The sequence below is a fragment of the Dendronephthya gigantea genome, unplaced genomic scaffold, assembly GCF_004324835.1.
Source record: "Dendronephthya gigantea isolate DGI-Jeju-01 unplaced genomic scaffold, DenGig_1.0 000004F, whole genome shotgun sequence".
NCBI classification, from domain to species: Eukaryota; Metazoa; Cnidaria; class Anthozoa; order Malacalcyonacea; family Nephtheidae; genus Dendronephthya; species Dendronephthya gigantea.
The window spans coordinates 3,998,923-4,021,056 of record NW_021163014.1 but is presented as its reverse complement, the minus strand read 5'-3'; the positions used below and the strand labels follow the sequence as shown (position 1 = coordinate 4,021,056).

The window sequence follows — 22,134 nt, the reverse complement described above, 5'->3', positions numbered from 1 at the left end:
TTGTTTGATCTACTAACCCTGATTTGAATCCCGAAATCCTGACAAATTTTCATACGGATTATCTCTCATAAAATGACTTGTTTATATTGCTATCGTTACTCGTAGCGGAAGTCGATCTTAACCTCCCTAGTGTACAGCCGACGACGCGAAACAACGCGAGGTTTTTTCAATGACATTATATCACCACTTGTAATGTTGTAAATAAAACCTTGGCAATGAGGTCTCTTGTTACGTTAAACTTCACTGCTTAGCCTTTGAACCGCGCTCTGCCAGCAAAAAACTTTTCGGGTTGTCGCATGAGGGCGTGGCTTACAGGCCTAGAGAGCAGAGGTCCCATGGGGTTTAGAGAGGTTAAGGTGAACTTTCTAGAGGTATATGAGCCCATTAGGAAGGTTATAAAATTGCATGTCATACATAACACAAAGACTAGCCCGTGTTCCGTCCCGGTCGGCTGAAATCTTTTATCGACTACTTTTTTATTGTTGTATTTAACTATTGTAATAAAAGAAAATAATGAAATAAAATATCCATATGATACGTACTACATAGAAATAATTATATTTGCTAACTTGGTAATTTAGGGTCCAATATTAATAATTTACGGTAATTCTATATCGTTAATAATTGAAGGCCTTAACTTTTTAAGCTTCAAAATAAGCTTGCAGGTTATAACAATTGTTTCCACCTATACTATTTTATTATTTGCTGTAATATTCTTCCTCGCAACATCTCGCAGTATATGACATTAAGTATTGGAAGATAAAAAGGTGTTAGAATGCGAGACGAATATAGACGCTGAGCATAAACAATGGCTCACTTTCAAAAACTTTTGACGAGACAGTAATACAGGCACATGCAGATAATTATTTTTCATCGGTTAAATGTAATTGATGAAATGAATGAAAGAAACACACTTTATCATTGGAAACATATGTGCATAGATACATCTTCTCAATTCTAAAACCCTTCATCTTCGATTAATTCTTTGAAAAAAGAAAATTTAAGTTTAACTGAATTTCTGTAAACATTACGACCAACATTCTTCAACCATTTTGTGGACTGGCACAATTCTTTCCGCACTTCCTTGCTTATGGGATGTCTCTCCTCGTACAACGCTACTGAACGGGATATCCGTATGCACATGGTCGCTATATCCGTCCTGTAATGAAAATGTTTGAACACGATCCACGCAGTATATAGATGAAATAAAAGCTTTTCAAATCCACGTTCCGTGGTCCAGTTATTATTACGATTTGTACAAAATTTCGAGGCACCAGTAAAGATGATTTATTTAAAGCACAAGATCAATAACCACTTGCTTCGTTTGATTATAAAAACGAAGCGACAAATGAAGGAGCTTTCGTGCAACTCTAGTATAATTATTTCTCCAACAAATACACGCGCATGGGCATATATCGTCTAGTCGAATGAAGAACTCTCACAATACCCAACACTTCACCTGTCCAATACTTTAACACTGGTAACATTTTTCGATTTCATTGCTTTCCCTTTTTTAGTTCAGTGAGTCAACTGATCATTGTATACCATATGATGTGTTGAAGGTGTGTTCATTTTTTAAATGTAAAGTAATTGTTCTTGCAGTCTTGCGGATTTCTAATTTTCGTATGTCAAGCAATTATTGTTTCAATTTGCCCGATTTTTTTTACGCCTATGAAATAACTGTGAAGACGCTTGATGACTTTCAACAATTGTTATAACAAATGTCACGAGTGTTCTACTAAGACGTAGAAGGTACATCGGTTTGATTCATGTTATCCTTTTTTCCAACAGAAGGCAAAATATTGAATTATTTCGTATGATTTTAACGATGTTTTCGGTGATGCAAGTTCAAATTCATATCACAACGCTTCGATGATCCTTACATATTTTTACTTCCTTCTTCATTGCGGAAACATATCAATACAGTACGCGTGATGTCGGTCCACTAGGTTTTAGAATGTTGGCTAAAGTTTATGTTATTTCTTATCTATAAATAAGTATCAAGTTACAACATCGCAGAGTTTGAAGTTGTAAGCATATACTTCATTAATGACCTGCGCAAATAGAGCTATTGGTATATTGGTTCTACTATGGAGGATTTGTTCAGTTTAAATCAATTGATAATGAATTTTAGGTTTTTCACTAAATTACGTTTGCTTAAAATTTCTTAACATTGGAAGCTGTCGCACATAAATTAAATATTTTGTGTTATCGTAGGAAAAAAATCTGGAATTTCGCAAACTTATAATATTGAAGGTCAACTTTTGCAGATATAATTTGCTACATGCACTTTATTTTCTACATGCACATACATGTACCAAAATATATCTCGGAAACGTTGAACAGGACGGTGTTAGCTTGCAATTGTTTTTCTCCAAGTGAATTTTTTTACTCTGTCAGCGCATGCCTGAAAAAAGTGTAAATTTATTTCTGGGAATTAGGTTGTAAGTTCAAATGCTTGCACAAAAAGTTTAATCTGCAAAGTCAAATAAAGTGCTGCTTCCACCAGTGAAAATTTCATACAGGCAGCCACCTCCCTTATCTTCAAAAATATAACTATTGTAAACCGATGACGAGTGGAGAAAAAAAAATAGAATATCTGCTTGCTATAGCGTATTGTTTTGACATTGAAATGACATCCTAAATAAAATTTAACTTCCATATTGGGAATTAAAGAGAAGTAAGCAGGTTAATGTTCTAATCCTGACTAGCCCGATACCTAAGGACCGAAATTCAAGAACTTACGCAACGCCAATAACGAAGGGACGAAAGCCTGGTTCATGCAAGTTGCAAGAAAATGCTATTCCCCTTCTTGGGACCAGCGAATAAGTATGCAAATAATGGGGATAGGGAATTCTTGCAATTAACTAAAGTGCGGACAAGGCTTAACGAAATCACATTTTGAATTGAAACTGATATATACTTACGGTTTGGCGATAACTGCAACATTGCATACCAATCGTATTTCTTTATTACAACGCACTATCACACTTTGAAGAGAGGAAATGTCTACTTATATGGATTTAAAAAACAGAATATTTCAAGTCCGATACTGACTAAACAAAGCTATATAGTTATTATACTTACAAACTTCAGGGTAATACAACAAAACAAGAGAACATGTCACGTGATTTATCTCTTATATTTTCGATGTCATGTTTCTGAAAAACCACATCCTCCCCGTAGATGGTAAATGGGGCCCAGATTGTGTAAGACCGGTAAGCTTGGATTTGGTGTTTTTGGAAGAGATTCTTTGTTTTTCTTAGTGCTTCACAAACCGATGTTCCTTGGCACAACTCACCATAAAATACTTCCATAAACTCTTTCGTGGCATCATCACTAATGGGCCATAGTGTGGCGAGAACAGTGCGAGCGCCAGCTGCAATAAATGCCCGAGCAATACCTACGACACCTTCGGAAGAAATCTCACCTTGCCCAGTATGGCAACAGCATAAAACTACCAAGCTAGCTAGCAAAGAAGTATTTACAATATCCTTCTGCGAGAGGAGGTAGTCGTCTGGATAAGGAAGAGTCGAAAATGGCCGAGTCGAGGAAACGTTAGGGGAAAGCATTATTTCACCTCGAAGTTGTTCACCGTGAGCAGCGATATGGATTATGCTAGCCCCAGATAAAAGATCCAGTACAACCTGTTTTCTAGCTTCACGCCCCACTAAGGGTCTAGCATTGAAGAGCTTTGAAAGACATTCAACTTCTCTAGCAGCATTTGGTAAGGCAGGGGGTGAAAATTCTTTTCCATTTAAGGAAACTGTTCCAACAGTTGGATTACCAACAAACAACGCAAAACCAAGGCCCAGATCTTGAGAGCGTTCGATGCTAAATCTTAGAGTGTGTAATGATGGCGTAACTTGAATGCTGTAACTGTGGGATAAATGACAACCATTTTCATCAATCAATGACGAAAATGGGGCAAAAAACAATTGCTTGTCCGGAACAACTATAAGCTTATTGCCTTTAATCACATCGCTTACAGGGTCAATCAGCAGTTTAAACAATGTTTTCAAAATACCGTCTTGGTTTAAATCATCATCACCAACAGAAGGTTTCTCAAAATTATTTTTAGACGGAGATTTCTCTTTAAAAACGTCCAAAGGAAGAATCGATTTTTCATCAATACTGGCCACTGAATCGAGTTCGAAAAACGAAGAATCCCGATTAACATTCACATTCACCATTCTGAACAATTCACTTATCAGTTGCACAAATGTCTCCAATCGTGCTTCTGATTTTGATACTCTAAAGATTACTTCTTCATTCAACACCCAAACATTGAGAAAACCTTGCAAATCGAAAGCAAATACTATAACGGAAGTATCGTTGCTGCTTACCTGGAGGATGCTCTGTAATTCTTCTATTTCTACCTGTTCTTCACTATTCTTGATTCTCTTCCAACCCGCATTTGCATAATCGAACATTTTTGTATTCAAAGATTTCTTTTTTCTTTCAATGGAGCAATGAAGTTCTTTAGCCCTTCCGAGGTCAATGACTAATAATGCAGATTCAATGCGCCCAAGAGAAATAAACCAACTCATCATCATTACATGGTCGGTAAAGTATTGTTTAGTGAATGACAACTTATTTTGGTCTGGTACTGAGTTTAAAAATATTTTGTCAAAGATGCTGATAGATTCCACTAAACATGATATTGCACTTTCATTCTGCCCTAAACATCGATGTACAGCTCCCAAATTGCTTTTATTAATTGCTAAGAGTGACGGATCATTAATGGCGATGCTTATTTCTAAACCTTTCTTGTAATAGTCAATGGCTTTCTCATATTCTCCTAAACGAAGGTAGGCATTTCCCAGATTGCAATTCTGAGTGGCTATTCCAGATTTATCGCTAATAGCAGTACTAATATCTAATGCCTTTCTGTAATAGTCAATAGCTTTCTCATATTCTCCAAAGCTAAGGTAAGCATTGCCCAAATCGCAATTGCTATGTGCTATTCCAGACTTATTGCCAATGGCAGTACTCATTTCTAAACTTTTTTTGGAATAGTCAATGGATTTTTCATATTGTCCTAAGCATCTATAAGCATTGCTTAAATTGCCATTGACCATTGCTATTTTTGTTTGATCGCCAGTAGCAGTACTAATTTCCAAACACTTTTTTTGATAATCGATAGCTTTTTCATATTCCCCCAAGCATCTATAAGCACTGCCCAAACTGCCATGCGCACTTGCGATTCCTGATTTATCGCCAATATCAGTACTCATTTCTAAACCTTTTTCCAAGTAATCAATAGCTTTCACGTATTCTCCTAAACTCAGGAAGGCAATGCCCAAATTGATATTGTTTGTTGCTATTCCCGACTTATACCCTATAGCCGTACTCATTTCTAAACCCTTTTTGTAATAGTCAATAGCTTTCTCATACTCTCCGAGACTAAGGTAAGTATTGCCCAAATTGCCATTCCAAGTTGCTATTCCTGTCTTATTGCCAATAGCACGACTCAATTCCAAGCCTTTTTCGCAATAGTCAATGGCTTTCACATAGTCTCCTAAACGAAGGTAGGCATTCGCCAAATTGCCAGTGTTTCTTGCTATTCCTGACTTATGACCAATAGAAGTACTCATTTCTAATCCTTTTCTGCAAAAGTGAATGGATTTCTCATAATCTCCTAATTTAAGATAAGCGATGCCTAAACCGCCATTATTATGTGCTATTCCCAACTTATCGCAAATCACAGTACTCATTTCTAAACTAGTTTTGAAAGAGTCTATGGCTTTTTCATAATCTCCAAGGCTAAGGTAGGCATTGCCTAAATTGCCATTGTTTGTGGCAACTGCTGACTTCTCGCCAATATCAGTACTCATTTCTAAACTTTTTTTGAAATAGTCAATAGCTTTCTCGTATTCTCCTAATTCACGGTAGGCATTACCCAAATTGGTATTGTTGTTTACTATTCCTGACTTATCGCCAATAGCTGCACTTATTTCTAAACCTTTTGTGCAATAACGAATGGCTTTCGCGCATTCTCCTAATTTAAGATATGCATTTCCTAAACAGCAATTGTTGCTTGCTATTCCTGACTTATTACCAATAGCAGTACTAATTGCTAAACCCGTTTTGAAATAGTCAATAGCTTTCTCATACTCTCCTAAAATGAGGTAGGCATTACCTAACCCTTCACTGCTTCTTGCTATTTCTAAGTTTTCACCAATAGCAGTACTCGTTTCTAAACCTCTTTTGCAATAGTCAATGGCCTCAGCATATTCCCCCAAACTAAGGTAGGTCATGCCTAATTTGGCATTGTTAGTTGCTGTTCCTGACTTATCGCCAATAGCGATACTCATTTCTAAACCTTTTTTGAAATATTCAATGGCTTTTTTATATTCTCCTAAACTATGGTAGGCATCACCAAAATTGCTATTGTTACTTGCGATTCCCAATTTATCGCCAATAACAGTACTCATCTCTAAACCTTTTTTGAAATAGTCCATAGCTTTCTCATATTGTCCTAAATTATGGTAGACCATGCCCAAATTGCTATTGTTAGTTGCAATTCCTGACTTATCACCAATAGCTTTACTCATCTCCAAAGCTATTTTGAAATAGTTCATGGACTTCTCATATTCGCCTAAAGTACGGTAGGCATTGCCCAAATTGCCATATTTAATCGCTATTCCTGACTTATCGCCTATAGCAGTACTCATTTCTAAACCTTTTAAATAACATTCAATGGCTTCCTCGTATTTTCCTAAATAGAGGTAGGCATTACCTAAATTGCCATTGTTAGCTGCCATTCCTGACTTATTGCTATTAGCAGTACTCATTTCTAAACCTTTTCTGTAATAGCTAATGGCTTTCTCATATTCTCCTAATCTAAGGTAAGCATTGCCTAAATTGCCATGGATAATTTCTATTCCTGATTTATGGCCAATAGCAGTTCGCATTTCTAAACTCTTCTTAAAATAGTCAATGGCTTTCTCATATTCTCCTAACATAAGGTAAACATTGCCCACATTGCCATTTATAGTTGCTATACCTGATTTATCACCATAAGCGGTACTAATTTCTAAACCTTTGTTAAAATAGCCTATAGCCTTCTCATATTCTCCTAAGCGAAGGTAGGCATTACCCAAATTGCAATTTTTATTTGCTATACCTGGCTTATCACCAATAGCAGTACTCAATTCTAAACCTTCTTTTAAATAGCCAACGGATTTTACGTATTCTCCTAATCTAAGATAAACATTGCCCAAATAGCCATTGTTATCAGCAATTCCTGACTTATCGCCAATGGCAATATTCATTTCTAAACCATTTTTGAAATAGTCTATAGCTTTCTCATGTTCTCCTAAACTAAGGTAAACATTGCCCAAATTCGCATTAATATTTGCCATTCCTGACTTGTCGCCAATAGCAGCACTGATTTCCAAACTTTTTTTCAGATAGTCAATGGCTTTTTCATGCTCTCCTAAACTATAATAGGCAGTGCCTAAATTGCCATTGTTATTTGCCACTCCTGAGTGGTTGTCAAATTGAATGAAAATTTCTAAACTTGTTGCAAAATACTCGATAGCCTCTTCATGCTGTCCTAGGTGTGAAAAGGCAGCACCCAGTTTCTCACAGGCACTTGCTAATCCTTGAAAATTGCCAATTTCAGTGCAAATTTCCCTATATTTAATGTAATAGGTAATAGCCTTTTTATATTCTGCTAATCTAAAATGGGTATCACCTAAGTTGAGATTGATGTTTGCTGTTTCTAACGGATCATTGTTTGCCGTGACAGATTTTGAAGATTTCGAATCCATTCTCTTACCTTTTCTAGTGTTATCTTTACTTCAGACCTTAAACAAAATTATGTGAAAACTTATTAGAAGAAGTTAATTAATGTATATACCGCGCATAGAAGAGTATTTCCTTTGTTGAAACAATCGAATTTTGAGGTGTTATATTGATCGACACTTGTAACAGTGATAATCGGACTGGTAATAGTGATATTGAAAAAGCACCATAGGGCTGTTTTTGGGACAAACTCTGTTTACGTCCAAAAAACATTCCCTTAATTATTTTGAATAAATAATGATATAAGTTACTGCATTAGTACACATTAATTTCTAACAGAGAGCGTTTGTTTACGTCCCGAAAATAGGACTTAACGAGTGATTAGTCCCTCAACACCAGTCCACAAGCTAAATTTGGGAATAGCCAAAGTCATGGAAAACGAGGACAAATTAACAATGTATAAAGTGGCTCTCTGTCAGAAATGAATGTATACTAATGCAGTAACTTATATTATTATTCAAAAGCATCCACAGCCACTTATATATAAGCCTTTTGTGCAATAGCGAATGGTTTTCGCGCATTCTCCTAATCTATAAGATAAGTAATTCCCAAATAGCAATTGTCGCTATATCGGCACGTTTATTTGAAAAGAAAAGCATAGTACAGGCCTTAAAACAGCTATATCAGATATTAGAAAATGAAAATGTGTTCACCAAATGAGATTGGCACGCAATCAACACTGACCGAACAATAGTAATTATGTGCCGCACTTGTCAACGGCTGAAGTTTAATTTAAGATAATTATTTCATCGCTCCAGGAAAATCTACGCCGATTACTGTGAAAGGTATATTTATCATCTTCGGTCTATTCGTGGGCAAAAATTCAGCAGGCGGGCTTGGAATGGGTACAACAGGAAATCTCTTACATCTATAACGTTTCTTTAGGACTCACTTTGCCAGCTTACGAAGGCAAACATTGCCGAGGAATCCAAAATTCTTCACGAACTTTCGCTTTCACGAACTTTCCGCTCTTGGGCTTTTCGGACACAAAATAACTCTTGATCTAGAACTCTTGTATTGTTAAGGGTCTCTGGATCTTATCGAAAGGATTGTGCTTGAATCTCAACGCCTAATCACCAACTGCCTGGTTTTAATCAAGCCGAACTCTTCGATGATTCGTCGAGGCCATTATTCCCCTTCTTCTCTGCATCAATTGTTGCTTTTGTACTTTTCACGATCTGAGGTGGCCATTCATCTGGATCAGCCAACTAGACTAGATATTTCCACCACAACGCTGCTGACGTGAAACTGACGCCACGACTACCCAAGTCTGCAGGGTTGTCAGATGTAGGAACTTATGCACTGATGGCTTTGTAATACATTCGCATGGCTTTTAATTTTGCTAACACGGTTTGCAATGAATTGTCAGTATTCGCTATAGTCGTTCAACCAATGGACAGGTACTGTGCTGTCTAACATGCAAACATGAGAATGTCCCGTTTTAAAGTTTATCGATATCACGGAAGTTTTCAGAAGATTTGTGAATGAGGAACAAACTGAGAATCGTTGAAGGACATCGATATGAACGGCATCTCGTCAGATTCACGGATATGAATTTGGAGAAATGTCTGGTGCCAATCCTCCAAAGGGGCAACTGGATGCAGGCGATTTTCTAAGCAACACACTCCAAAACTTATTCTGCAAGTAGTGGCCCTGCATTTTAACAAAGGCGCATTATTGGAGGCACGTCCAGATATTTACGTCCCTCATCTGACCAGCCTTATCATAACACTGTGCAATCCGCATTCTTTTAAACAAGCCGCCCTTTTTAGTCTAGGACCTGTAAAGGAGTTTGTATGCATTTCATTTAGGACAGATTATCTCAACTGCTTTAGGGTAAATTGGCCATCGCGGTTAATATGGCATGTGTGCCAAAAGCTGAATCCGGGACGAAAGTCCTGAAAATGACAACACCCAGAAACTGCATAGTCGACATAGCTCTAAATCCAGAATTATCAAAGCTACAGTCTTTCTGAATTGTTTATATGGTTCAGAATGTTTGCTTTTAGGGGTGGTCACTAAAAAGTGAAATTAGCATAAGTTTCATATTTTACAAGAAAATGAATGTTTACCATTCCAGGTCAACTGCTAATGATACATAAAATTACAGATTCACCTGGCAAAGCCTAATTTTTCCGATTTTCCAAAAATTTTTGCCATATGATGAAAAAACATGCTTATTTTACCATAATCATTCTAAATTTCCTAGGAAATAACAATTTTTTGTTGCGATTTCATTTCACTTACCCCCAGCCAGAACACGATCTCAGCCATATTTTGCAAATTTAATCGCCGTTTTTTGCCGTGCATCGCAAGCACCATCCAAATATTGTACTTTAACACGATTCTAGTGGACTAAAGAATTATTCAATCAATTTTCTGGGTCTTGAAGTAGTGCCATGTAATATTTTTTTCATTTTTGTGTCCCTTGACATTTCATCAATTATGTCGCCATTGCCATGTTTGGTCGCCTTTCTGCACGATAAATGCCAGTTTTTGATCCCCAGCTGTATTTTTTTCACAGCATCGATAAATAATTGATAGTACAATAGCAGCTATCCAAAATTTAAAAGCATTTGTCACATTTGGAAGTAAAAAATCACCCCTCGTTTATCGGGAGTGGAATTTAAGTGCGAAATATTCATAATAATTCAAAAGTCTAGCGCACACTCCACGACAAGTGCTCGTGTGCAACATTGCAGGGGGGGTGATAAATTTCCACGATTATATTTCATGTTTATTTTTTAGCTTTGCGAAAGCAAGAACATGAATTTATAATTAAACCCGGAGACTTGTCATTTTGTTATGAGAAATATTTGTTATTTCCAAACATTTGTTATTATCAAAACATTGTTATTTCCTAGGAAATTTAGAATGAACATAGTAAAATAAGCATGTTTTTTCATCATATGGCAAATTTTAGGACCAGAAACTGGTCCCTAACCGCTGCTGATCTTCCTCTTGTTGTTGTTGTTGCTAGGCGGCGACGCTATTAAAAAAACCCCTAAGGCTCTAGCATTACTTGTTTGATTGGATTGAAACTTGGCACAATTATTCTAAGCAATATTCCGCATCGATTGACGGAGTTCGAATTTTTACTTTTGACCTTTGAAGCAAGTTACAAGCAATTCTTGACTATATGTGCAGCAAATAATATATACATATCATTAATATTCAGCCTATATACAGGGTGTATCAAAAAAAAGGAGACCTTTAGAAATCAAGCTATTGTTAAAATTTGAATGCTTTTTCAATTGCATTTGCACATATGCTGAACCGTAGTGCGTGAAACATTGATGGCATGCATGCATACATTAGAAAAAGGAGACCTTTAGAAAATGAATTGACGTTTGTACACAAGATTGTCTGCTCCTGGGAATTTGAAAATAACTTTAGTAGCATAAGGAAAAATAACGACCCAAAAATATTCAAATGACTAAGCACAAACGACTAAGCACAAAAGCGATAACAGTATGCGTGGTAAATTGCTTTAGCTGTTCCTTCAAAACATGAACAAATCATTTGTTCAATAATTTTTAACACTGCGTGCGAGCATTAGGGCTGTTCACATGAGTTAGAATTGACTTTGAATCCGGAATGGCTCAGCATCCCATTTTACAAACTCTGCCTATTAAAATGTTTACATGAGTCAGGAATGAATTACAACTTGATCTGACACAGATTCACTTGACATTTCGATCCGGATTGAAAATTACTGATAAATTGAACATCAAAAGAACTGAATGTCATGGACCATGACCTCCAACGTGGCCTCCATTTCTCTCAACACAAACTACCGTACGCTTGTGCATATCGCGAACTGCTTTTCTGATGACGACAGGCTGGGTATAAGTTAAGACTACAAAAACTCTTTGCTCCGAAGTCAGTTGAACCATTTTTGTTCTGGTAGTGTGCTTAGTCATTTGAATATTTTTGGGTCGTTATTTTTCCTTATGCTATTAAAGTTATTTTCAAATTCCCAGGAGCAGACAATCTTGTGTACATGCAAACGTCAATTCATTTTCTAATGTATGCATGCATGCCATCAATATTTAACGCACAACGGTTCAGCATATGTGCAAATGCAATTGAAAAGGCATTCAAATTTTAACAATAGCTTGATTTCTAAAGGTCTCCTTTTTTTTGATACACCCTGTATAAGTAAACGGAAACGATTAGAAATACATTGTCCTCTCTATTGTTATAAATACAATGCAGTTCAGAAATTAAACTCGGTTACGCAGTTCCTGGTCCACTACAGGGTGTCCCAAAAAAAACGAAAACTATTGAAATCACCCATAACCATGCAATTGTTAGAATTTGAATGCCTAAGCACTCTATTGGGACCCACAGGTGTATAAATGTTTACCATACTCATTTTTACGCATGCAGGCATATGATGCAGTAAAATTTGCTTGTTCGCAAAAATGATATTTATTAACAATATTTACCATTTACAAATATGGATAACATTATTTAGATGTGCATCTCAAGGACCATGACCTTCGACATGTCCCCTTTCTCTAGCAACACAAAGCATTTAGCATTTTATAAGTTGCATTAAATCCCCACGGACTGAAATTCGTTAGCACGGCATTCAAATTTTAACAATGAGTGATTTCAATAGTTTTCGTTTTTTTTGGGACACCCTGTATAGTACGATTGTACTTGTTTTAGAAAATGGGAAAAATTAGACTTTGCCAGGTGAATCTGTAATTTTATGCATAATTAGCAGTAGACTTGGAATGGTAAACATTCATTTTCTTGTAAAATATGAAACTTATGCTAAGTTCACTCTTTAGTGACCACCCCCAAAAGCAACTATTCTGAACCATACAAGCAATCCAGAAAGACTGTAGGTTTGATAATTCATTATTTACTGCTATGTCGACTACGCCGTTACTGGGTGTGGTCATTTTCAGGACTTTCGTCCCTGGTTCAGCTTTTGGCACATATGCCATGTTGACCGCTATGGTCATTTTACCTTAAAACAGTTGAGATAATCTGTCCTAAATGAAATGCATACAAACTCCTTTACAGGTCCGAGACTATTTTAGCGATCTTTGCGCTAAGGAGCAATCCTTTTACTTTGTAGACATGGTACTTAGACACGTATTACAGTATTAGTCTTAAACACGCAAATATTAAACCACTAAATAACGTAATTACTAAGCTTTTAAACTTTAAGTTCGCCAATAAGACTACACATTTTTAACATTATTAAGACTCTCGTAAAATTCGCATCTCAGTACTCAGGTTGAGATATCCAATTACATAACAGCTCATTATATATATACTACATTCGAATGTACTCACTCATATAGGTTGCCATATATATTTATGTTCGTTATTTAGTCGCATTTCGCAAATCCAGCACGCTGATTACTGGGAGAGAAACACTTAATGTGCATAAATAACGACAAATTCTTTCAGGATTTATGTTAGGATTTTTTGAATTTTTTATTAAACAGGCAGAAGTAACATATTAAACAAGCAACTGTGGCTATGCAAAAAATGTTTAAACTTGAAAAAGCATCTGATATTTTATAAAATAGACATGTCAGAACATGTAGCGTGATTGTGGCGTGATCCATTTATTTATCTATGCATTTATCTATTTACACTTCTATGCCTGAGTCACTTATCTGAATGTTGCTGCAATCACAGTAGTGAAAAGTGAAACTGCAATAAAATTTGTTAAAATAGATTTCTCTTTGACTTTTCACTTGAGGCTCGAGCTATATACATTGTGGTCAAAATCTCGATCTTTGTTTATTATTTGTTTTAAAATAATTTTGCTTTTTTCCAAGATTGATCAAGCTGCTAATCTTGATTTCTAAATGAATGTTCACGGTCATCAGTAGGATTTGTGCCCAGCTCCTCCACGTTCGGATTCGATTTGTGATGACCGATGAAGAACAAACTCAGAATCCTCTTGTGTTTGCATGGTGACAGTCGATAAGTAATTTAGCTTGTAGGTACACCAGGTAAGTATTTAATACTACAAAGCTATCGGGCCGTTAACCCGGGTCTTCATACTGTAGGTGCAATTACCTGGATACACATTTACCCTGTTTATACACGTCACTTAATATCACGTTAGTCGTTATTTGTTAGCTCGCCACATTCACTTACCAAATAATTATGAAAAAGAAATAGTTCTAATAAAGTTCTCTTTTCAATGTCTGCTAGCTAAATACTTGTCTAGGACACGCCCATTAATGAGAACTATTTCTTCTTCATAAATATTTGGTAATTGAAACCGGGTAATTAATGAATTTATTGTAACTTTACGTTTAAACAGCATTTAAACGAAAGGGACAAAAATGCAGGCAAAAGTTCTGAATGAAGACATAGTTTTATAGCTAGACTATGATGTTCCAGTACAATTATGTTGCTTTTAATAACTAGTCATATTGGGTGTGTACTAATTTGTCATATAACAACTACAGATGGCTGATATACCAGCCCCTTTTATAAAACCCAATGGTCATGACTTTGCCAATGAGCCTGAACATATACTAGAGCGACAGAAAGGATTAGCCCATTTATTGTACATGGCAGGGGGAACTGACACAATTTTATACGGCAATACCTATATGTAGACTGCAAATAGTATTGGTACAACTATAGAATACCCCGCATGCGAGAGTACTATGTAAACTGGCTACGTGGCTACGTGGCTACGTGTACATTTTTTGGTTACATTTAGGGTTGTACGGTATTTAAAGTTTGAGGGTGCTTGTTTAGGAGGCTTTTTAATGAGTAACACTGTGTTTAAGGTGGTACTCCACAAATATTTCATGAAATTTTCAAATTTGGTTTTTTTGTGTTCCACGGACATTGTTCTCTTACTATCTTCTCCGTTTTAGTGGTTTTCTTTGCTTACTTTTGAGTAATGCTATATTACGCGAAGAAAGTGTCCCAACTACGCCAGCACGTTCGGGGCCATCTTCGTGTTCGATATTTGTTCGAGTGATTATGTGGAAAACAAGATCATATCTGAACCTGAAAGTTCGCCACAACCTGCCTCGGCATGAATAATCAAGACAGCAAAGCCCATGAATACTGAGGGAACTAAAGGAGAACCAACGGGTTATAGACTCATTGATTTGTCAATCCTTTCTGGCCTTTCAAGGACTTGCCTTGTAGAACAACATTATGCTTAATTTATTCTGTTTATGTTTTGAAGGTTTAGCTATAGAAAAGTTTAACACTCACTTAAACTGCAACGTAATGCAGCAGGCAAACAGGAGATTTCTGTTCACCTGGCTTTACGACTGTCTTTGTTTCCGAAAAATTTGCACGAGTTATTTCATAATATTAGCGTAGAAAGTTACGTCTGGGTAGCGCACGAAATATTTTTCGGATAATTTTCGCTAGTCTTCACCAAGATGGCGGCAAGACGTGTTTGGTCGCTGTCTCTAGATATATTATTTATTCTCAGTTTCTTAGTGATTTTCGATAAATCTCAAATGGAATTTATTCCTGGTAGCACTCAATTTAAAACTGGGGATATTTATTTCATCTCCCAACGGTTGATGACATCGGAAGGGTTATGTATGTCGCGTGTAAGCTGTTTCAACATGCCACTTTGGCCCTGGCTCTCGTAATCTTGGCTGGAGACGTGAAACTAAACCCTGGATATCGAAATATATCAGATATAAAGAAAGTTCGAGGACTGAAAATAGCACATTTGAACATTCGAAGCCTTCGACATAAGATTGATTCGTTACGCCTGGAAGAATTGGACAACGGGATTGATGTTCTTACACTCTCCGAGACATGGCTAGATGATACAGAGCATTATAGTGAATTTGCTCTTCCAGGATTTACGTGTGTAAGATTGGACAGAGTTGGTATTAAACAAGGATACGGTGGCGTCCTTGCCTATGTTGTGAAAGTTTGCCTTTCCGTGTAAGGGATGATGTTAGTAATGGAAAAAAATGAGTGTTAATGGATTGAACTAATTCGCCCCAAATGCCGCCCAGTCATAATTTGCTGTGCTTACAGAAAACCTGCAGCAGATTTGAACCAATTTGTTGAAAATTTCCAGCGTGCCATGACTCAAGTTGTTTTGATCAAGTTAAATGTGATTTTGTGTTACTTGGAGATTTGAATGTAAACATGCTTCAAAATGCGAATGCTAAGAATAGGAAAGAAAAACAAATGCTTTTGAATTTAACACGCACTTTCGATCTCTCACAGCTAATTACAGAACCTACTCGTGTAACGGATACTTCACGCACTTTGATTGATGTTATTTTGGTAAACAATGAGCATCGCATCGCCGATTCCGGTGTTGTCCCTGTTTCGTTGAGTGATCACTTTCTTGTCTATTGTATCATAAAAGCAGGTGTCAAGAAAGCACCGCCTAGAACTATTGAATATCGCTCATATAAGAATTTTGACACTGATGCTTTTAAAAACGATCTCAACCGCGTTCCATGGCATATTTTAGAAAATGAGGCAAACATCGATGATGCATTATATACCTGGAATAAATTATTCTGTGACGACATTGCAAATTTGCATGCGCCGATGAAAAGACGCAGAGTACGGGGTGTGCCATTACCATGGATGAATACAAAGATAAATGAATTAATGAGAGATCGTGATTAATATCACCGCAAGGCTATGAAATCAAATTCGCCTCATCATTGGGCTGAATATGAAAGACTTAGAAATCTAACAAATCGCAAATCTGCGCAAGCAAAATCAGAATACTATTGTAATATGATCAAAGAAGCTAAAGGTGATGCTTCAAAAGTATGGCAAGCTGTAAATGAAGTTTCCTCTCGTAAGGCTAAAACATCGGGTCCACAGTGTATTATTGCTGATGGGATCAGTTATGTGACTCCCTTATCGATTGCATCTGCATTGAACTATTATTTTGCTTCAATAGGGAAGATTCTTGCTGATAAAATAACACCCGTTCCCGCTTATTTATCCTTAAATAAACACTTGGAAATATTCGAATTAAAAGAAATTAATGAATCAATTATTCTTCAACATTTAACGAACCTAAAGACCAATAAAGCTATTGGTCTAGATAAGATCAGTGCAAGGTTATTGAAATGTGGTGCACCAATAATCAGTTCCTCTATCACGAAACTCATTAATTTGTCGATTCGTTCCGGTGAATTTCCAGAGATTTGCAAATGCTCTAAGGTTACTGCTTTGTTCAAGAAGGGTGACCGAACAAATGCAAGTAATTATCGACCTATCTCAATATTACCCACCCTTAGCAAGATCATGGAGAAAGTAGTCCATGCTCAATTATATGAGTATCTGATTTCGAACAATTTGCTCTCCAACTAGCAATTTGGATTTCGCTCTAAAAAGTCAACAACTACAGCTTTGTCTGCATTTGCAGATGAAGTGCTAATGAATATGGAAAAAAGGAACATTTGTGGTGCCGTATTTCTGGATCTGACCAAGGCATTCGACACCGTCGATCATGGAATTTTAATATCAAAACTGTCCTCTATGGGCGTTTCCATAAAAGCTCTTGGCTGGTTCAAATCGTATCTTACCAATCGAAAACAACGAACTTCATGTGAGGGTGAACTGTCTGATACTCGTCCTGTTACTTTTGGAGTCCCACAGGGCAGTATTTTAGGCCCATTACTGTTTTTGGTGTACATCAATAGATTATCCGATGTGGTTAAACACTCAGAAATCTCACTGTACGCTGATGATACAGTAATGTACTGTTTTTCAGATGATCCACACGAACTGGAAAATTGTCTAAATGAGGATCTCTGCAATGTAGCCGTTTGGCTTAGAGAGAATAGACTTACATTAAACCCAGAGAAGTCGAAATCCATGTTAATTGGAAGTAATAGAAAATTAACGAATATTTCTTCATTGACCCTATCTATACATGACAGTAACCTGAACTCGGTAAAAAATTTTAACTATCTTGGGATCACGTTATCTTCGGATTTTTCATGGACTAGTCATGTTGAACATGTAATATCAAAAGCAAATAAGCGACTTGGCCTCTTACAGGGAATTAAACATTTTTTGCCTTACCAGGCGCGTTTGTTATTTTATAACAGTTTAGTGCTCCCACTTTTTGATTACGCTGACATCATATGGGGAGATAAGAATAATATAGTTATAATGAATGATCTTCAAATCTTACAAAACAAAGCAGCAAAGCTTATTTTAGATAAACCATTACACTCTTCTGCTACTGAAGCTCTTGTAAAACTGAAGTGGCCGAATTTGAAAGAACGCCGAATTTGAAAGAGCGCAGATTTTATCATCGATGCGCGTTCGTTTATAAATGTAAAAACGAATTAACAGATCATAATTTAAATCTGTTAACTAATGGAGACGTGCACCATTATAATACTAGAAACAGTGACCTTTTTAGACTTCCACGTGTTAGTAGAAATTGGGGAAACAAAGAGTATGCTACCAAACCATCTATGACTGGAATTCCCTAGATAGAGAAACTAGAAATGCCGCCAGCCTTTAAATTTTTAAGCGTAGAATATTTAGTAACTTCCTAAAATAATTTTTTACCATTATGTATTTTAGATTTTGTATTATTTGTATTTAGTTATATATAGATTATTTAATCTCTTAGGACCTTTTTGAAAAACATTGTAAAATGAAAAAGTATCCTAATAAAAGATTATTATTATTATATTTTGCTTCGTTTAAAATGGCGAGGGGTTTGCTGCATGCATATATTTCTACTTTCTAGTTATCTTGATTGCTATGGCAACTACCAGATTTAAATGTGCCATTTATCATCAAATAGTGTGAACAATATTCCGGGGCAAAAAAACTGTCAGAAAAGCCATTTTTGAAAAAAAGTTCCAGGTTGTGGAGTACCAGCTTAAGTTAAAGTAATTCAACTGGTTGTTTTATAGGACGTTGAATAATAGAAGTTAGCAAATTATTGGAATTAAGGTTCTATTTTGAGAAGTGTGTATTTTAATATTTTGGTGTTTTAATGGTTGGGTGCACAATTAGTAAGTATTGGAATTTTAATTACGTAAGGGTTGGAGGTTAGGGTTAGGGTTACCAAGTGGTCAAGTAGCCATGTAGCCATATAGCCATGCATGTAGGCAAGTAGCCATTAGGCAAGTAGCCATTAGGCACGTAGCCATGTAGCCATGTAGTCGTGTTGGTATAGGAATAAGGAAGAGATGTTCGCATGTATGTTGCCAGGTAGCCACAGGAAAACAACACTTACATGTGGCGGGGTATTTTATAGTTATTCCATAGTGTTTACAAATGACAGACACCAACATTGGCAATCACAGCTGCTAACCTGAGTGCTGAGTGTTGAGCATTGAGACACAAATAGTGTCAATAGAGCATGAGAGGGTATAATCATACATTTTTCTATGAATCCACCAGTATTTTATCAATAATATCTTTCCTCAATATTTGTAGATGATAAAATCATGTGCAATTAACATAATGCTACTTGGTACTGCCATTAATGTTGGAGTTGAATGTGAGAAAGTTTTACCTATGATATACCCAGCCCTTGGAACTTAATAAAGGTGGTATACTTTTGTTATCTTGAAAGAATCAAAAGACATGAAAGTGATGAAACAACATTTAAATTAAAGTAAACTACAGTAATTAATTGCAAAATGAATCAAAGTGTCTAGAAAATGCAGATTCTATGCCCAAATATCAATTTGGTTATATATATATTGTCACTGTACTGATCATCAGGAAAGCTTATTAATTAATAGATTACTATAATTATTTTAACATATTGATGTATGAAATTTTAGATCATGTATGGCATATCATAGATCTGTATATAAAATTCTTATGAATATCTTGCGACATTTTGGTTCGCTATGCCTAAATTAATCTCAACTAGACTGTTTTTAATTAAAAAAAAGCGAAAATTTGGGCCTCAAATCGTTATGCGCAGGGCGGACTTCACTTTCACTTAAACTTTGTATATTACATAACACAATATAATTATTTTGCTTGTATACTCTATAGATTTATGGTCGCATATGCATGCTAGTATATATGTAGAAATATATGGTAGATATATGCATGTTTCCATAAAGCTACTGACATGGCTATATATTAAACAAACTTACCCGTTGAGGAGCTAAGATTCAAGGCATAGCCTTTGTGGTTCGCTTTCGGTTTGATCGTTGCTTTCCTCCTAGTTCTACGACTGTCTGATACTTCTATGAATGTATATTTATCCTTTTTATTCAATGCTATTTGCCAACCCGTGAACTGCATCAACGGCCACTTGATCCCAACTCCCAAGTGGGGGTTGACCACTGAGCTATATAATAATTCCTGGAGGACCGGCTCCTAATGTTTTTGGTTAAAAAAGTGAAGCAAGAAACATGGCGGATTTTTCGTGCTGACGCCAGATATGGTCCGAAGAGGTCATGGTAATTACCACTGACACGGCTCAATATTGAGCCCGCTCCAACATTCACTCCCCCCTGCTTATAAAATGTTTTTTTAAAAAACCTTTGGAGGTATTTTCAATTTTTGACGACATTTTATTACCATTTGTTGATTTCATTTTAAAAGCTGTACGACTGAGACGTAATTCTCCTGCTGTAAATATGACAAACGATTACTAAAACCGCAAAAATTTCGGTATTTACAGGATAACATTTGAAATCATTGGTGAAATCAAAATCGCGAAGCCGAAGTAATTTGAACATGAAGTATAGTATCATATAATTTTCATGAAAACGGAGAATTATTTAGGATCGGGTATGCTTTGTTAGTACTACATAGTCACTCTTTATGATATGAGTATAATTGACAGTTGGACTTTGCTATATCTGTACAAAAAGATCAGCATGAGTGCCATTCAATAAAAAGGTGATCCTGAATAATCTATTTTCACTTGAAGAATTAACTGAAATGTGAACTCAAGATTGTATGATCGAAAAACAGGTTTATGTAATGTAACCCATTGTCTTTTTTATTTATTTTGGCCTTTTGCCAGTTCTTAACTTGCCAGTCTAGCAGCCATTAAAATCCACCTTTGATTAATAAGTGAAAACTGCCAATTCTTTGAGAATATGAAAACATAAATTTTAAAGTATAAACTATACATTTACAAAAACTTAAAACAAATTAAAGAACCAAACTTTATAATCCCATAGTACTTATTGTTTAGGAAATTTGCTCAGTTTTTACTTGCACAATTACCCTGTTCATTCAAATATTTTATTTACAAGATTCACCAATAGATAAAATAGCCCAATTAATTTGACATTATCACTGTATTAAGACTGACCAGAGTCAATGTTGGACACTAGCCTACCTAAGGACAAGGATCACTAGAATCATGTGTGTTTTCAGTGGCGGATTACCCAATAGGCTACGTAGGCTGAAGCCTACAGGCCCGGGCTTTCGAGAGGCCCGTGATTTCTAGAGCTTATTAGTTTTCAGTGTTTACTACTTTTGTTTTATGAGATGACAATTTTCCTAATCCAGGCCATTAATGCTCTTGAAAACCGTAGGAACTACGAGCGGTGAATTTGGACTATTTAACCGTTATCGCACAACACATTGTTTAATTTCTTTGCGCGATACTCAGAACTCATGAAGTATTGCGTTTTATCAAGTCCGCTGACCATCTCAATAATTTTCGAAATTTATTTAGCCAGTACGGCATTCACGCGAGTTTCATATATTTATCTGGAATATTTGCTGCTTTCTATTTCTAGAAACCCAAAGATGCGAGTTTGAATCCTCCTTGAAGCGACGAATTATTCGTTGTTTCTTAGCCGTGCCATGCAGTTTAATAATATGAAAACTAACTGGTAACTAAATTTAGTACCAGTGAGAATAGATTATCTGACTCCGAGGCCTGCAATTTCTTCTTAGCCTACAGGCCCCGTAATTTATAATCCGCCACTGTGTGTTTTAATACCTTGAGTGCTGAGTTTGCAAGATTATTTAGTCACTTAGATTTTGTTTCTGTTCTATTAAATTGTCTGGGTATGGAGCAGTGAAGGATTCTTGGGACTGACTGTTTCTGTTTTTAAAGTATGGCAGACCTGGATGTATTAATATGGCTTTGTATATTATTATGGTCTAAAATTTGCTTTTATTACCTAATCTGTTCAGCATTTTCATTGTAAGGTTTGCACCAAATTTGAATTATTTATTAATACATACCACTTATTAACCGAATTTGAGGTCCGTACTAGAAAAATATCAGACCGAGGTCTTGACAGTACGGACCGAGCGATAGCGAGGTTCGTACATAAAAGACCGAGGTCTGATATTTTTCCAGTACGGAACGAACGTATTCGGTTAATAAGGGATTTATTATATGGCATA

The 22,134-nt window shown here is 36.2% G+C and overlaps 1 protein-coding gene across 3 annotated transcripts; it reads right to left on the bottom strand.

Moving 5' to 3' along the window:
* Window positions 1–533: 533 nt before the first annotated feature.
* LOC114515591 (tetratricopeptide repeat protein 28-like) lies at window positions 534–20,068 on the bottom strand. 3 transcript variants are annotated; one of them, XM_028534881.1, is made up of 5 exons: window positions 19,908–20,068; window positions 10,060–10,367; window positions 8,705–9,592; window positions 7,166–7,814; window positions 534–6,685 (listed from the first exon to the last, which is right to left on the bottom strand). In XM_028534881.1, exons 4-5 carry the CDS (start codon window positions 7,776–7,778, stop codon window positions 3,093–3,095), a joined length of 4,206 nt encoding a protein of 1,401 aa, XP_028390682.1. In that variant the 5' UTR covers window positions 7,779–7,814; window positions 8,705–9,592; window positions 10,060–10,367; window positions 19,908–20,068; the 3' UTR covers window positions 534–3,092. The 3 variants fall into 3 exon arrangements, with proteins under 3 accessions (XP_028390682.1, XP_028390680.1, XP_028390681.1); XM_028534879.1 differs by having other exon boundaries at window positions 534–7,814; XM_028534880.1 differs by lacking the exons at window positions 8,705–9,592; window positions 10,060–10,367 and having other exon boundaries at window positions 534–7,814.
* Window positions 20,069–22,134: the final 2,066 nt, after the last annotated feature.

Bases quoted from the DNA above. Each gene is read 5' to 3' on its own strand.
- LOC114515591 (XM_028534879.1), bottom strand. From the start codon at position 7,778: ATGGATTCGAAATCTTCAAAATCTGTCACGGCAAACAATGATCCGTTA.